The sequence below is a fragment of the Canis lupus genome, chromosome 3 (genome assembly GCF_048164855.1).
Source record: "Canis lupus baileyi chromosome 3, mCanLup2.hap1, whole genome shotgun sequence".
NCBI classification, from domain to species: domain Eukaryota; kingdom Metazoa; phylum Chordata; class Mammalia; order Carnivora; family Canidae; genus Canis; species Canis lupus.
In genome coordinates this window covers 6,820,253-6,836,694 of record NC_132840.1, presented here as the reverse complement: position 1 = coordinate 6,836,694, position 16,442 = coordinate 6,820,253, and the positions used below count along the sequence as shown (strand labels likewise).

Below are 16,442 nucleotides of genomic sequence, written 5' to 3'. Positions count from 1 at the left end.
TTTTCATTCAAGCTGAGAGGCTGAGCGAAACATGTTCTACCTCTCCGCACCCAAACTGAGTCATCACATCATTTTCCCAGAGCTGAGGGGCACCCGTCTCTCTTCTTACCCCAACTAAAGGGAAATGATCCCACTTCTTCCTTCACACTGAGTGGAACCGATTTTCACTTCTTGCTCCAAACTACGAGCGAGGGATTCATTTCCCTGCTTTTTCCAAATGACGGAATCACGTCCACTTCATCCTTCAAACTGAAGGAATCAGGACCATCTCGTCCCTAAACTCAGGGAGACCTGGCCGTCCACTATCTGAAGAAATTGCCCCCCTACCTGCCCGAATAACCCCTCAACAAGAACGCAGCCTCACCACCCCCAAGCCCAAAGGAAAGCTCCCCGCCCTGTGGGCACGCTCTTGAAGGCGGGGAGCGAGCTCGGGTTTTCCCGCCGGCACAGCCAGTGAACTAACGGGATCCCGATCGCGCCCTCTGAGTGGCTGGAGGCGAGCCCCGCCCCCGGCAAGCCCCGCCCCCGGCAGCCCCCGCCCCCGGCGCGTTCAGGGACTGCTCTTGGCTCCACCCCCTCCTCGGCCCCGCCTCCCGCCTGGCTCCGCCCCTCCTCAAGCTGCGTCCGGTCCGACCCGGCCCAGACAGTGGAGCTAGTTGAATAGACGCCGCGGCGACGCCGCGACTCTCCCGGAGGCGCGCGGCACGAGCCAGTGACAAACCATGGCGGGCGAGGAAGACCGCGGAGACGGGGACCCGGTATCAGTGGTGACCGTGCGGGTGCAGTACTTGGAGGACACCGACCCCTTCTCCTGTGCCAACTTCCCGGAGCCGCGCCGGGCCCCCACCTGCAGCCTGGACGGGGCGCTGCCCCTGGGTGCGCAGATACCCGCGCTGCACCGCCTGCTGGCGGCGCCGCTGAAGGTGAGGGGCCCTGGAGAAAGATTGAGGGCTGAGGTTCATGGCGCCGTGAAAGCCTTTGGGAGGTACCCCTCGGGGAGAGGCTGAAGTGAGGGCAGGGCGCTCCCGCGGGAAAGCCTTGGGCTAGAGACCCAACGTCCACGCTGCCTCACTTTCGCGGGACGCCTCTCAAGTTGAGGGAAGCTGAAGAAGGGAGATGGGAACTTGCCGGCTGCCCCCTCGAAGTGAGACCCACCTGGGGAGATGTTCGGGGTCCACTCGCTGCCTGGCTGCCTGGGTAACCGATCTGGATACGTGAGGATAGAAGTTTGGGTGGTAGCGGACTAGAAGTTGGAGCTGGGGCGAGACCAGCTTCCACCTGCTTCAGGTGAGGTGGGGCGGGACCAGGAGGAGGGGCGGACCCAGGGCGGGCCAGGGCGGGCGGCCAAAGCTCCCAGCGGTTTCTGGAGACTGGATTGGGTCCTGCCGACGGAGGGTTGCCCCTGTAGGTGGGGGCCCGGCTTGGGAGTGCCAGTGGAGGAGACACTTCTCGGGGTGAAGCGAGTCCCCGGGGAGCGGCCCGGCCGGGAACACGCCGAGAGCCGGTGGTTGCACTGGTGGAAAAGCCCTTTGAGTCACCGCCCCCACCATCCCGTACTCCCCCTGCCGCCGGCCCACGACTAGAGAAGGGAGGGGGCGGGCCGGGCTAATTTTAAACCGCCAGCCTGCCCTAGTTTGCCTGCGTCCGGGAGCCTACTCGTGCACAGTGCTGCAAGAGGCCCTTTTCCAGATGGTTGGCCCTACCTCCCCTCTGGCTCCCTGCGCTCAGCCCCCTGCAGGCAGCCCTTTCCGGCGCGCTGGATTTCCGGACCAGGACTCTGGGAGGCGCACTACCACTTCCCAAGGTTCCCCGTTAGCCAGTACGCACCGAGTGGTGAGGAAAAGGAGAGAGCCTTGGGGGGGTTGCCCTCCCCTGCTCCCAGCCTTAGCTGGGGGGCGAGTTGCGCAAACTTGCCCCCCCCAGGCCCGGGGTCTCCCCTGGAATGTGACCCGGGCGCCGGGCCCCCAGCCTGCATTCCTCACTCTTTGGGCCGGCCCCGCCTCCGAGCGCGGGCGGGAGAGTTGGTGAGATTATTGGCCGGGGGAGTGGCGCGTGTCCGGGCAGAGCCCCGGCTTCAAGGCCACGGCTTGAAGGTTGCAGCACGCTGCCCACCTTAGGGTGCTGATGGAGCCCCTTTTGTCATGCCTTGTTCAAAGAGACAAACTGAGGTGGGCCTGGAAGAAGCCACGTCCAGCCCCAGGCCACCTTCAATTCAGGATGGGCACTGGAGAGTGAGGGTGGCTGAACTGAGGCTAGGTTCCTGCCTTCAGGCTCCTGGACCTCCCGGTGCTGAAATAAGCCTGGAGCATTACAGAAAACAGTATTCTTCCTACTGCGCACCCTGGACAGGATTTAGCCTTAACAGCCCTCTTCCCAATTAGGGGCAGATATGGGAGGTCAGCGACAGGAAAGAACCATCTGTTGTTTCTTCCCCGCATTTGGGGACCCATCTCCCTGCTGCACAAGGTGTTCTGCTCTCTGTTCTCTACTTCTTAGCTAAGGACACTACAGAACTCAGATGGAGAATTTGTTAAGTATTCCCAAACCCAGACATTCCTGTCTCCCCACCTTCAGGATCTCCCACTTGGTGTACCTGAGGACTACCATATCCCCCCCAGGCAGGATATGCTGGTGGCCACTGAGTTACCACTGTGTCTGTAGCCAGGATTCCCTGGGGCTGGCAGCTCTGCCAGCAATGGTCAGACACTGTGATGTGCTCATCCCAAATATAAACTGTGACCACAGCCCCAGAATAGAAGGCTGGAGGAAGAAGGGCTGAGAATAGGGTAGGGGCAGGGACATCAGAGGGCTGAGAGAGGGGGAGCAGGGCTCTCCTTGCAGGAAATGTCAACAGCTGGTTCCTCCCCTAGTCCTATAAGTACATGCCCTAGGGGCATAGACATGACTCAAGCCTGCCTACATAGCCCAGAAAGATAGAGGGGAGAGGTAGCCCAGAAACCCAGACATTCCCACCCCAGGCCTAGAGCAGAAATAAGAGGGAGGGGATCTCTACTCAATACTTTATCCTCAGTGCATTTGTCCAATAGAGGAACAGGACACAGTCAAATGATGACATCTGTCCTCCTACTCTGGGCACTGACCTTCAACATCTCTAGGGGACCCTGCTCCCTCCCTGGGAATGTACAAAGGCCCAACCCACTTTCTCTCTGGGGCTCCACCCCACACACGCCATTGGACTGGGCCTAGCCACTAGAGTTCCCCTGGGGGCTTCCTTTTTAAACCGTTTAGAGCTTTCAGATCTGAGAAGGCCTTGCTCATTTCCTCCCAGTCTAGGAGGAAGCTCCTTGCCACAGCCTCTGACTCATCTCCTGGCCTTGGGTGGGAGTGGGAGGGGTAAGGGGGGTTGGGAAGGGTCCTGGAAATGCCTTGGGCCATGCCTGGTGTCCCCAGGGAAATAGAGGAGAATCTGTCTTCCCTCTGTGCACGAGCCTCTCCCAACCCAGGGACCTGCTCCTACCCAGGGGAGAACCTGGCCCTCTGACCCTGCATTTCACTTCTTTATCCAGAGCTCTGCTACCTTTTGCTCTTCTGGGCAGTGCCTCAGGAGCCCCTTTCTGACACCTAAAGGTTCTGCCACATCTGAAATAGCACTGACTTCTCCCTGGGCTCTGGGCAGAGAGACCTGAGTGCTGCTCTGACCCTGATGCAAAGCCACGAGGAGCCTCCTACTTCTAGCAGCAGGGATAGCCCTGGAAATTTGTCACCAGTTGCTGTTTCCCCAACTGTGGCTAAAGATTAGAGGAGGACAGGGGTGGCACTCTCCTGGAATGTTTCCTGACCTTGCACCCTCTCTACTCCAGCCTCAGTTTACTGCTCAGGAGCAGTTGTGGCAAGGGGGCTAATGGGTGAACCTGACCTGCTGGGACAGGGACCAACTGGAGGGGTCTCAGAGTAGTCTTAAGGGTAAGATGGGGTGATCTGGTGATGAACTGAGCCCTTTATTCCCCTGACATGGAGGTCTTTTAGGGAAATGAGAAGATTGGGATGTGGGTGTGAGTCATGGCCTTCTCCCAGCTTTCCCTGGGGCCACCATGTCCAATTATCTGGTCATTGTGGGCTAGGGAACCTGAGATGCAGCCTCGTGAGGGACCCTAGGACCTAGGTCCTTGCAGATGTAGGCACTGTTACCCTAGCATGTATGATGTGTATGTGTTCATTTGTGTTCTCTTGCTACAACTGGGAGGACCAGTTTGAGGTATTTGCAGAGTCTGGAAAGCTGAGGGGTGGTCTTCAGCCCTTAGCAACACTACAGGCTCCAGCCCTCCCTCCACCTCCCCTTCAGGGGTTCCCTGGAGCACTTCCACAGTCCATCCACCCAAGATCTAGGTCAGTTAGCCCCAGTTCCATTACTGGTTCTGCAGCCTGGGGCATATTCATGGAGTTTCTAAGCCTTGGTTTCCTCATCTGTAAAACGATTGTCAGGAAAGGGACATCTGGCTGGCTCAGTTGGTAGAGCATTCGACTCTTTATCTCAGGGTCATGGGTTTGAGCCCCACTTTGGGCATAGAGATTATTTACATAAAAAAACTTAAAAAAAAAAAGATTAGCAGGAGAATCAAACTAGGCAACCTGGTATGTGACACAGAGGAGGCATAACTAATATAGGTTTCCCTCCTCAAGATCCACCCATAGTGTCTCATCCAGGAAGTCATGGTCTAGTTGGAAACCCAAAATAGGGACGCCTGGGTGGCTCAGAGGTTGAGCATCTGCCTTCAGCTCAGGGTGTGATCCCGGAGTCCTGGGATCGAGTCCCATATCAGGCTCCTTGCATGGAGCCCACTTCTCCTGTCTCTGCCTCTCTCTGTGTCCCTCGTGAATAAGTAAATAAAATCTTAAAAGAAAAAAAAGAAACCCAACATAATAGGAGAAGAAGGGTCATATGTTTAAAGTTTGTTTGTTCAAGTAATCTCTACACCCAACATGGGGCTCAAACTCACAACCCCAAGATCAATAGTTGCATGCTCCTCCAAGTAAGCCAGCCAGGCACCCCAAGGGTCTCATGTTTATAGGAAAGCAGAAGAAAAAAAGCAGCTAGCAAAATTATTTCCTAAAGCAGCAGTCTTTCAGCATATAGTTCTACCCTCTTTTCCATCTTCTTTCCCTCTCCCTGGTGTACTTATTTTCACCTGATTTGTAGTTATGAAAAATATTAGAGAGTAGACACCATGGTCCCCTAAGTTTGGCCCTGAATTTAGAGCCATATGAAATGAGTTGGCTTAGACGATTAGAAAAGCCTGAGCCTAGAGAACTAAGAGAAAAAGTAGGCTGGATGCTGAAGGGAGGGGCTGGGCCTGGGAAGAATGGAGAGGACCTCACTCCAAGACAGACACAGAGAAGCGTGGAAGACAAGAACCAGGAGGCAATCAAGGATGTGAGCCCACACTGGCCCTGTGCTGACCCTAAGGACTGTCAGCAGGCACAAGGGTTCAGGCTTACTCTGGCCTGGCCCAGCCCCAGGGTGTGAGAAACAAGCCCCAGAGGTTTGGCTATCACAAGGGTGACCCAAGGAAGGGACCAGGGGTGTGAGGGACAAGCACTACCCAGCTGGCAGGAAGTCTCTGTTCTTTGCTACCTTAGCCCACCGCCCCCCATCTCCACCCAAGACTAGGCAGCTGGGTTGGGGGGTGGGGGGGTACCATCCTGGAGGCTTTGAGCTGTTACCTCAGGACTTCTTCCCCAAAATGGGGCCCTGGCAGGATAAGGCAAGTGAAGTGGCTGAAGGAGGCCACTGCTGCCACCATAGAGGGAAAGGGGTTAACTCTGCTCATCTGAGGAAGCTGGGTGATAGAGCACTTGGCCTTCAGGATCTTACCCCAAATACATGCAGGCATTCTGGAAGGAGAGGACCATTCTCTGCTCACTTGGGATTGGCACATGCCACATGTACTTGCAGGAGGGTAAGAGAGCCTGCTGGGTCCGAGCTGTTGGTGTACTTCTTGGACCTGTGCTCCAGCAAAGCATATATATGTATAGATTGCTCCGTGAACCTGGGTGTGGAAGTCAGACCAAGTATAAGCTGATCACCCCTCCAGTGTTTACCTTTACCGCACTCCACCCCTCTCCTTTCTTAGCACTCATGGCAGTTGTGCTTCTACATTTATTTGTGGCCTTTTTCTGAGGCAAGCCTGCCTGCTTCCCCAGCTGAGCTGGAAGGCAGGAAAAGCAGAAGCAGTATCTCCATCCCTGCTATGTCTTCACCTAAAACCAGCGTTGTTCATGAATGTTTAAATGAGTGAGCTCTTCTATATATGTGTGATTCAGAGGGTCCCTGAAGGGATTTGTTGCTCTGGGGCTGGGGCAGGGTGTGTGGATATGTTTTCTCTAGGGTCCCCAGAATCCTCTAGCCCAAGGTGGAAGGAGATGCAGCTGTGCCTGGAAGGGGGTGGGCTGGGCAGGCTGCTGAGTCACCATGTGGGCAGGGGATCTGGAGGAATGTGGGGCTGCCCTCAGCAGAGCTGGCCCAAAACAAATTACCCTAGCCCTGGGGCCTTGCTGCCCCTGTCTCAGGCCCGCTCCCTGTAGGGCCTGGGGAAGATGACTCTGCTCCCAGCAAGGGGAGAGAGGCCGGCCCGCCCTAGGCGCCCAAGGGAGGGCAGGCAGCCAGGCAGGAAGTGGGACAGAGAACAGGCTGGAGTGTTTGTCCTATGTCCCATGTCCCAGGCAAGGCGGGGCAGAGGGTTGGGGGCGGGGGGTGTCACCCACGGGCCTCAAGGCTGAACTGCCAGGAAGGAGCTGGGTCAGGCTCTCAGGCATGAGCAGGGGTGCTAAGCAGAAATGGGTAGGGGCAGGAGTTGGACTCCCTTCCCCCCCAGGGAACCAACAGCAGCTGGAAGCCCTTGGACTGGGCCCAGCGCAGGGCAGGGCTGACAGAACAGCAGGACAAATGATGGGATTGACTTTCCCAGTAAGATGGAAGCCAGAGAACACCGGGTTTCTCCAGAGGTAGGCTCTCCCTGGGTCATGGTACCTCAAGGAACAGGACCGCAATTCAAGGGACCTTGCTGAGCCCTACATACTGGCTCTGTGCTATGGGGGAGGTGTCTGGGAGAGGCACAGTGCTGCCCTCACACTCTCTGGAGTCACTTCACTAGGCCTCTCTACAGGTACTCTCTTTTTTTTTTTTTTTTTTTTTTACAGGTACTCTCAAGCCCAGTGCCATGCCTGGTGGTGGTGGAGGGGAGCCAAGCTGGGGGCGTGGTGGAGATATGTAGGAAGCAGACACGTGGATAGAACGCGTGCCTTGTACAATGAATGCAGGTTTCAGGGACCCAATGTAGACTGGCTGAGTCAGACCCTAAAAACTAGTTTTTATTTTTTATTTTAAAGATTTTTATTTATTTATTCATGAGAGACATACAGAGAGAGGCAGAGACACAGGCAGAGGGAGAAGCAGGTTCCATGTAGGACTGATGTAGGACTTGATCCCGGGACTCCAGGATCACGCCCTGGGCCGAAGGCAGACACTCAGCCACTGAGCCATCAGGCATCCCTAAAACCTAGTTTTTAATAGGCCCCTTGGAGGCCTCTGAGTTCCAGCTCACTTGGGGCAGGACAAGGACCCTGAAGCCCAGAGGGACTGACAGCCTATGGATTACCTGCTGGCTCCTCACCATCTCCATTCAGGGAGACATGCCACACACATACACCCCTCCCAGCTGGGTTTGCACCAGTATTCCTAACACTTTCTTCCTGGGCTTGAATGCTTTGTGAATGCAGTTTATCACCCCCAGGGCTGTGAACTTCCTCAAAGGCAAGAACTTCCTCCCATCTTTTCTCTATGCCCCTTCCTTATTCATGTTCGTTACCTCAACAATGTTTAGTGTGCACTCACTGTGAGCCAAATACTGTGCTAGGCTCTGCAAATATAGTATGGGGCAAGACAGACACGGTCCCTGAACCTAGAGAACTCATGGTTTGTGGGGAAGAACACTAGTGTCTAGGATATTATAATGCTGTGTGGAAGGCCTCACACATGGAAGGGAATGGGTTGCATAGCAATGGCTATCGTTGTCTAGGACAGCATTCCAAAAAAGCGTTACCTGATCTAAAACCTATAGAATGGGTAAGTGTTACAAGGTACACTGGTCAATGTTACAATGTACAAAGGTCAAAAAAGCTTGGCCCCTGAGGTGGATGGGCATTGCACATAGTAGGTCTGTGAGAAATGGTTCATGAAGGAACGTGTGGCTGCAGTGTACACCCTATGTTCAGCCATCTGACCGCTCTCTGAGAGGAGGTCATGGGGTCTCCATACATACCCCGGCTGCCCTTTCCCAGCCCTGACAGCTGTTCCCTTTGCTCCTAGCTGGAGGACTGTGCCCTACAAGTGTCTCCTTCTGGATACTACCTGGACCCTGAGCTGTCTCTGGAAGAGCAGCGGGAGATGCTGGAGGGCTTCTATGAAGAGATCAGGTCAGAGCTGATGGGACCGGGAAAGCAAGGCTGGCCCCCACCTTTCCTTCCACCAGGAGCTGGCTCAGGTGTCAGCAGCCAAGACACCTGATCTATCTAGCCTGGGCTGTGGGTCACCTCCTGCCATCCCAGGGGACTATGCCAGGGGAATCCCAAGGCGTGGCCAGTGTTACCTGATGCCTGGGATGTAAAGGGGGGGGGGCGCTGCCCCACATACTTGAGATACCTATGTTTGCACAAACCATCTTGGGCAGGAAGGAGTTGGGCCAGGGTTGGCATGTGGGGTGGTCTTTATCTGCCCTGGTATGGGGGCAGGGACCTTGAGGAATGGCCTGGAAACTGCTGACTAGGCTGCTTGATTCTAGCAAAGGGCGGAAGCCTACGATCATCCTGCGTACTCAACTCTCCGTGAGGGTCAATGCCATCTTGGGTGAGTATATGAGAGCATTAGAGTCCAGGAATCCCCTCCCAGCCCTGTTGGCTCAGTTTCTTTCAGGCTTGTGCAGAACAGTGGACAAAGCACATGGGAGACAGGATGTGTGGCCCCTCCCCATTCCTATCCTGACCTCTCCTTCCAGGGCCAGGGCTGATGCTGCAGCTAAACCGTGATGGGGGTTGCCCAGAGTCAGGGAGTGGAGGAGGAGGTTGGGGGTTCAAGAGTACTAGAATATTCTTTGGTGGGGGATTGTGTCCCAGTAGAGGAGAATGTCTGTGCCCCCTTGAGGTTTCCATGCCCACCTACCCCTTACAGAAAAGTTGTATGGCTCCAGTGGCCCTGAGCTCCGCCGCTCCCTCTTCTCACTAAAGCAGATCTTCCAGGTGAGGCCCAGAAGTGGGCTGGGGGTGGGCATCCAGCCTGAACCCTGCTTAAACTCCCCCATGGTGCCTCCAGGAGGACAAGGACCTGGTGCCTGAATTTGTGCACTCAGAGGGGCTGAGTTGCCTGATCCGTGTGGGTGCTGCTGCCGATCACAACTACCAGAGCTACATCCTCCGAGGTTAGCCCCATCCCTCCCCCATGACCCTTGCCTTCAGCGACTGCTTATTGACCTCTTCTTGTCTCTGTGTCCCCAGCACTAGGTCAGCTGATGCTTTTTGTGGATGGGATGCTGGGGGTGGTGGCCCACAGTGAGACTGTGCAGTGGCTGTACACGCTGTGTGCCAGCATGGTAAGTGGCCCTCCACACAGCCATGTACCCTTTTCCCACTGACTCTTTCTGATCCTCAGTCTCCTTTTCTTCAAAGTGGGCTGGAATGGAGAGTCTGAGGCTCCTCTAAGCCTAGAAAGCACTCCAACACCTGGGCCTGGGGCCAGGGTCTTTCTGCCTAGACTCTCCTCTCTGGGTCCAGTCCCAGAAGTCCTTAGCCTCTGCACCAGGAGCTGGCACAAGTCTGGCCCAAACCCCATTACTCATATGTGGTGATACCCCCCCCCCGCCCCCAGTCCCGCTTGGTGGTGAAGACAGCCCTGAAGCTGCTGCTGGTGTTTGTGGAATACTCTGAGAACAATGCGCCGCTGTTTATCCAAGCTGTCAACTCTGTGGCCAGCTCTACAGGTGAGAGGCTGTCCTTTCCTCCCCCACCACTCAGAGCCCTCTCTCCTGTATATCTCTGCATTGCTCCCCTTTCTGTGTGTCAGGCTCTCTTCCTTGGGCCAATCTGGTATCCATCCTGGAGGAGAAGAATGGTGCTGATCCTGAGTTGTTGGTGTACACAGTCACCCTCATCAACAAGGTGGGGGGGCTGGGGGGGAGACCAGGTGCTAATTCTGGACCCCTAGGGCTCCTAACTTCTAGACTCCATCAGCCTTAGTCTTGCCCTCCCATCCCCACCCTCTAGACCCTAGCAGCACTCCCGGACCAGGACTCCTTCTATGATGTGACAGATGCACTGGAGCAGCAGGGCATGGAGGCTCTGGTCCAGCGCCTCTTGGGCACCTCAGGCACTGACTTCGACCTGCGTACACAGCTTGTGCTCTATGAGGTGAGCTAGGCCATCTGGCCTCGGCTGGAAGAGAAGGAGGAGGCACAGTTCCCCAGCACCCCACCCTACCTATGTGCGTTGATGCGGCTCACATCTGGGTCCATCTCCACTAGAGTGCCCTGCGGTTGGAGGATGGAGACATCGAGGAAGCCGCTGTAGGTGGGCGGCGGGAACGCAGAAAGCCCTCTTCAGAGGAGGGCAAGAGGAGCCGCAGGTCTCTAGAAGGCGGGGGCGGCCCTGTGCGCTCCCAGGAGCCTGGGTAAGAGAGAACTCGCCTTGGCATGTGGAGGGGTGGATCCCCCTGCCGTGGCCTTGTGCGTTAACAGGCTCCGCCTCCAGCCCTGCAGGCCCCGCCTCACCGACAGGCCTCACCTCCAGCCCCACAGACCCTGTCTCAACGGTCATCTCCACCTACTCCACTGGCCCTGCCCTGTCCAGCGGCCAGGCTCCCAGCCCCTTGGACCCTGCTTCTGGCCTCCGTACCTCAGTGAACCTCTTTCCTGCCATCTCCGTGGGGCCCCCAGCTGACAGTACCAGCGAGAGGAGCATCTACAAGTAAGTAGGGAAATAGAGCCTGCCCCTAGCATCCTCTCTTCAGCTGTCCCTCCACTCTGAGCCCTCCACAGGCCCTCGGCCTCCTCTGCCCAAACTCCTCTGCCCAAACGCGTGCTTTCTCTTTCTTTCCAGACTTCACCAAACTGCTCCTGTTTGGTAAGTGACTGCTGGGGGCTGGGGTTCGGCTCTGACTGGACCTCTTCCTCTTGCTGCTTGTCTTCATCTTTCTGGCATTCCGCCTGTCCTTGCCCCTTTGTCATCTCTCCCCTCGCCCCCTTTGTTCTGTCACTACCTCCTGGCTCTCTTGTTCTGCTCCACCTTTGTCTCTTACTGCACCCTGTCCTGCTTCATGTCAGTCTCTCCCCTCCATTTCCAGTTTCATGTCCTGCCTTCTCCATGCCTCCTCTTCCCACTGGGGCTGGGAAGGAACCCCTGCTATTCCTGCCCTGCTCTGTGTGGGTACAAGCAACTGGATTGGAGCAGGCACCACAGTTACCATCTCTTCCTCTCGTCCCCCCACCCAGGGCCCCTGAGAGCCCACCTGTCCCTCAGTCCCCTACTGAGCAGGCCAGGCTGCAGTAAGTACAGAGGCCAGCCTGCCAGGCCTGCCATGTGCTCAGGGCTTCAGCGTTGCTTCCCCCAGCGGGGGTTCCATGTGCCTTATACAGCCAGAGCTGGGGACCTCTCAGGTCCATCCTCTCCCAGAGACCTATGCCTCCCGTTACCCAAGGGGTAGAGAAGTTCATTGGGGTCATAGTGATCCCTGTGCTTCAATAGTGAACCCTTGACAGCTTCAACCAGAAAAGAGGACATGGACTCCCAATCTGGAGCCCAGGAATATGGCAGGGGAGGATCCAGGGTGCTGTGTGGTGTGGGGGTAGAGGAGCAACCTAGAACTGAAGAAAGGGCCGGGACTGAGGGCCAACAGAGCCTGGAGAGGCTGAAAAAGACACTGAGTCACCTGCATTATTTCAACATAAACCAAGTGCCTGTTGTGGTAGCTTAGTCAGGAAAATATGGAATCCTTAAGTTAATGCCTCTTATTTACCAGGCCCTTTTCTCAGCCTGGGTCATAGCCCTCAGAAGCTTCCAGGCATGGGACAGCCCGGTGTGCCCACTCCGACCCCATCCCCTTCCCCTGCTCTAACGGTCCTTGTCTAGAATCAAGACACTGAACATGAACAGCAGCAAGGTTGCAAGTTAGATGTTAAGTAGAACTTCTCCCCTTCTGTTGACCTGGGGATGCTGGGTTGGCTGTGACCTTCCCCAGATATGGAGGACTGAACAGGGCCTGGTCTTGGGGGCTAAGTCCTGGGTCTGCTCAGTGCATGGACTGTTCCCCGTGTGTTTGTGTGTGCCTGCAAACTGAAGCAGCGCCCAGGCGCCCAGCAAGGCATGTATACCACCCTGGGCTGGCGTGTGTCGGACACCCTCACTGACAAGTGCCTCCCTCCAGAGCCCGGTTCCTGGAGAATGTGGCAGCAGCAGAAACAGAGAAGCAGGCTGCACTGGCCCAGGGCCGGGCAGAAACATTGGCTGGAGCCATGCCCGATGAGGCTGATGGACACGTAGGTGAGTGGTGGGGGGCAGAGTCTTCTCGCATTGCCCTGTCGGTACACAGAGGGCGTGAGGCTGACAGCTGCTTCTCTCTTTTAGATACCCGGGAATTATGGAGCTCCCCAGAACCGGGCCCTGCACCCAGAACACCTGAGAGCCCTGCCCCACGAGGTCTGCTCCGGACCCAGCGGAGCCTTGAGCCAGAGCCCAAAATGCCACTGGCCCCGCCAAGCCCCAAGGCTGAGCCCATTCGGGAGTTTCGTGTACCCAAGCTCTGCATTGGAGACCTGGACTTCTCAGATCTGGGGGAGGATGAAGACGAGGACATACTGAATGTGGAGGCTGTGGAGGCTGTGAAAGGGGTCCCACCCCCACCGCCTCCACTGCCTGCGCTCTCTGGAGGCGCCCCGCCTCCTCCACCCCCACCTCCCCCACCCATCAAAGGTTCACTCCCACCACCTCCACCTCCGGCCGCCCCCCTTTCTCCCTCAACACCTGATGGCCTACCCCTCCCCACCAAGAGGAAGACAGTAAAACTCTTCTGGCGGGAGCTAAAACTGGCTGGAGGCCATGGAGGCTCTGGGAGCCGCTTTGGGCCCTGCCCCACCCTGTGGGCCTCACTGGAACCTGTGTCAGTGGACACAGCCCGGCTGGAACATCTGTTTGAGTCCCGCGCCAAGGACGTGCTGCCTTCCAAGGTAAACCCACCCTCATCTGCTGTGTAACCCCAGTGGAGACAAGAGGGAATAGGAGCTTAAGGATCTGAACTACCACTCATTTCCCACATGGGGGAACTGAGGCAAAGAAAGGCACTGAGTCTTCTCTGAGGTCTCTCAATAAGATACTGGCAGAGCCCTAATAGAATCTAAGCTCATCACAAGGCCTTACAGATCCCAGAGCTCTGGTTGTGGGATGACCTCATTTGGCCATTTAGAAGGGGGCTTTAAGAGTGCCCTCTTAGATTGTTGCCTCAGCGAGTCCCTTTCCCAATCTCTTAACACCCTTCCCTTCAACCTTAAAGAAAGCTGGTGAGGGCCGCCGGACAATGACCACGGTGCTGGACCCCAAGCGCAGCAATGCCATCAACATTGGTCTAACCACCCTGCCGCCTGTGCATGTCATTAAGGCTGCCCTGCTCAACTTTGATGAGTTTGCTGTCAGCAAGGATGGCATTGAGGTGGGGATACCAGCTGGGGTGTGGGAGGGAGGTGGGAGGTCTGGCCCTCTCCTTTGGTCAGTGGGCATTTCCTGTCCTTCCAGTGGTGGGCATCGGTTTGGTATCTCTACAGAGCAGTCCCCAGGTCCTGGGGATTCCTCAGATGACCTAGGGATGAGTTGAAACCAGTGCCTGAAGCCTCAGGCCAGCACTGAGGGGATTATGTGGGGTGGTGACTGCATCCTCAGAAATTGCTGACTATGATGCCCACGGAGGAGGAGCGGCAGAAGATTGAGGAGGCCCAGCTGGCCAATCCTGACATACCCCTGGGCCCAGCTGAGAATTTCCTGATGACCCTTGCCTCCATTGGGGGCCTGGCCGCCCGCCTACAACTCTGGGCCTTCAAGCTGGACTATGACAGCATGGAGCGGGTACTTGGATGATGAGGTGGGGCAGGAAGTGGGACAGGTGAGCATGAGGACCAGGTAGTGTGAGTCCCTCATATTCCACTCCAGGAAATCGCAGAGCCACTATTTGACCTGAAAGTGGGCATGGAACAGCTGATACAAAATGCCACCTTCCGCTGCATCCTGGCCACCCTGCTGGCTGTAGGCAACTTCCTCAATGGTTCCCAGGTGAGGGGGAGCATATGAGGGCTAGAGCCCAGGGCTCTGGGGTCAGCCGAGCCCAGGCTCAGTTGATGTCCTTTCAGAGCAGCGGCTTTGAGCTGAGCTACCTAGAGAAGGTATCAGAGGTGAAGGACACAGTGCGCCGACAGTCACTGCTGCACCATCTCTGCTCCTTGGTGCTCCAGACCCGGCCTGATTCCTCTGACCTCTACTCAGAAATCCCTGCCCTGACCCGCTGTGCCAAGGTTAGCACCAGCCAGAGGCTTGACTAAGACCAGTCACAGAAATGAGGGAGTGCTGCTTCCTGGGGTTGGCTTTTCCTCCCTGTTTGGGCTGTTGTGCCAGAGTGTGCTCAGCTAGAGGTGTTGGCGTGAGCTGTGTCCTTGGCTAGAAACACTGCTTTCCTCTATTGGCCTCTATTTACTGTCTTTGGGTCTCCGTTTAACCACCACTTCCCCCAAGAAAGCTTCTCTGTTCCCCATTAGATTAAATGGACTTGTCTGTCTCCTGCATTAAGACTATGAGTTTTTTGGAGGGCAGGAAGCAGGTCTTCGCTATCTGGGTCCCTAGGGCCCAAGCTGGCTGGCCTGAGGCAGCCTCAGGTGGTGCCTTCCTGTGGGGGGACAGCATGTGTACCCCCTGCTTTTCCAGGTGGACTTTGAGCAGCTGACTGAGAACCTGGGGCAGCTGGAGCGTCGGAGCCGGGGAGCAGAGGAGAGCCTACGGAGCTTGGCCAAGCATGAACTGGCTCCAGCCCTGCGTGCCCGCCTCACCCACTTCTTGGCCCACTGTGGCCGCCGTGTTGCTATGCTGCGGGTAGTGCACCGCCGTGTCTGCAACAGGTGAGGACATGGGCCAGAGAGGTGGGACCGCCGCCGCCATCCCTCAAAGCCCAAGCAGGACTCACCATCCCTCCCTACCCCAAACTGCCTAGGTTCCATGCCTTCCTGTTGTACCTGGGGTACACAGCCCCGGCAGCTCGTGAGGTACGCATCATGCAGTTCTGCCACACGCTGCGTGAGTTTGCACTGGAGTACCGGACTTGCCGGGAACGGGTGCTGCAGCAGCAGCAGAAGCGGGCCACGTACCGTGAGCGCAACAAGACCCGGGGCCGCATGATTACTGAGGTGGGTACCCTTCCAGGTTTGGACTGCCACCCCCATGGTTTCCTTTCCCTGCTCCCAAGTCACCCTTCTCTTCTCTGCAGACAGAGAAGTTCTCAGGTGTGGCTGGGGAAGCCCCCAGCAACCCATCTGTCCCGGTGGCTGTGGGCAGTGGGCCGGGACGGGGTGATGCCGACAGTCACGCCAGCATGAAGAGTCTGCTGACCAGCAAGCCGGAAGATGCCACACACAGCCGCCGCAGCAGAGGTGGGACCTGTGGCGAGTAAGGGCAATGAACTTTGGGACTGCCTTGACCTGAATTCCCTATTTGGCCTCCCTTAGGCATGGTCCAGAGCAGCTCTCCAGTCATGCCTACAGCAGTGGGGCCGTCCACTGCACCCCCAGAAGAACCCCCAGGCTCCGGTTTACCCAGTGACACTTCAGATGAGATCATGGACCTGCTGGTGCAGTCAGTGACCAAGAGCAGTCCTCGTGCCTTAGCTGCTCGGGAACGCAAGCGTTCCCGTGGCAACCGCAAGTCTTGTGAGTACTTCCTCAAACACCCACTACCTATCTTAACCCCATCAACCTCCTCTAATCCTGCTCTGTCCCTGCAGTGAGACGGACATTGAAGAGTGGGCTCGGAGAGGACCTGGTGCAGGCACTGGGACTGAGCAAAGGTCCTGGCCTGGAGGTGTGAAGGTACTGCCTCCAGGACACCTATCTGGGCCCCAGCCTGCAGTGCAAGACACTAGAGAGTAAGGAGGGATCAGCAGAATTTGGGGCCTCTTCTCAACCCCAGAGCCACTCTGTGCCCAGTGGACAGTGCCCTCAACAGTATTAGCTGTGCATGCCTGTGTGCAAGTGTGTGTCTGTGTGTGTGACTGTGTGTGTACACGTACTTGTATGAGCTCCCTGAATACATGGAGTATAATAAAGTTTTCCTAGCCTACCCAAGAGCCTTTTTCTTCTTTCGAAGTACCCACCACACTCAGTCTGTAGCATGAGGCTAATACCAAAGGACTG

The 16,442-nt window shown here is 56.5% G+C and overlaps 1 protein-coding gene across 4 annotated transcripts; it reads left to right on the top strand.

Moving 5' to 3' along the window:
* The first annotated feature begins 608 nt into the window (after positions 1–608).
* Positions 609–16,368, top strand: FHOD1 (formin homology 2 domain containing 1). Of its 4 annotated transcripts, XM_072814514.1 has the most exons (24): positions 609–923; positions 8,327–8,433; positions 8,799–8,863; positions 9,185–9,252; positions 9,326–9,431; positions 9,508–9,602; positions 9,878–9,989; positions 10,073–10,167; positions 10,273–10,416; positions 10,530–10,675; positions 10,756–10,971; positions 11,104–11,127; positions 11,496–11,549; positions 12,428–12,543; positions 12,628–13,226; positions 13,550–13,705; positions 13,933–14,115; positions 14,200–14,319; positions 14,397–14,558; positions 14,965–15,155; positions 15,248–15,440; positions 15,521–15,683; positions 15,759–15,959; positions 16,034–16,368. In XM_072814514.1, exons 1-24 carry the CDS (start codon positions 723–725, stop codon positions 16,114–16,116), a joined length of 3,600 nt encoding a protein of 1,199 aa, XP_072670615.1. In that variant the 5' UTR covers positions 609–722; the 3' UTR covers positions 16,117–16,368. The 4 variants fall into 4 exon arrangements, with proteins under 4 accessions (XP_072670615.1, XP_072670610.1, XP_072670607.1 ...); XM_072814509.1 differs by lacking the exons at positions 11,104–11,127; positions 11,496–11,549 and having other exon boundaries at positions 610–923; positions 10,795–10,971; XM_072814506.1 differs by lacking the exons at positions 11,104–11,127; positions 11,496–11,549 and having other exon boundaries at positions 610–923.
* The last annotated feature ends 74 nt before the right edge of the window (positions 16,369–16,442 follow it).

Excerpts from the sequence above, each read along its gene's own strand:
- FHOD1 (XM_072814514.1), top strand. The coding sequence starts at position 723 with ATGGCGGGCGAGGAAGACCGCGGAGACGGGGACCCGGTATCAGTGGTG. Across the intron at positions 9,990-10,072 it reads CTCTGTGGCCAGCTCTACAG|GCTCTCTTCCTTGGGCCAAT; the intron begins GTGAGAGGCTGT and ends TCTGTGTGTCAG. Across the intron at positions 13,706-13,932 it reads TCAGCAAGGATGGCATTGAG|AAATTGCTGACTATGATGCC; the intron begins GTGGGGATACCA and ends CTGCATCCTCAG.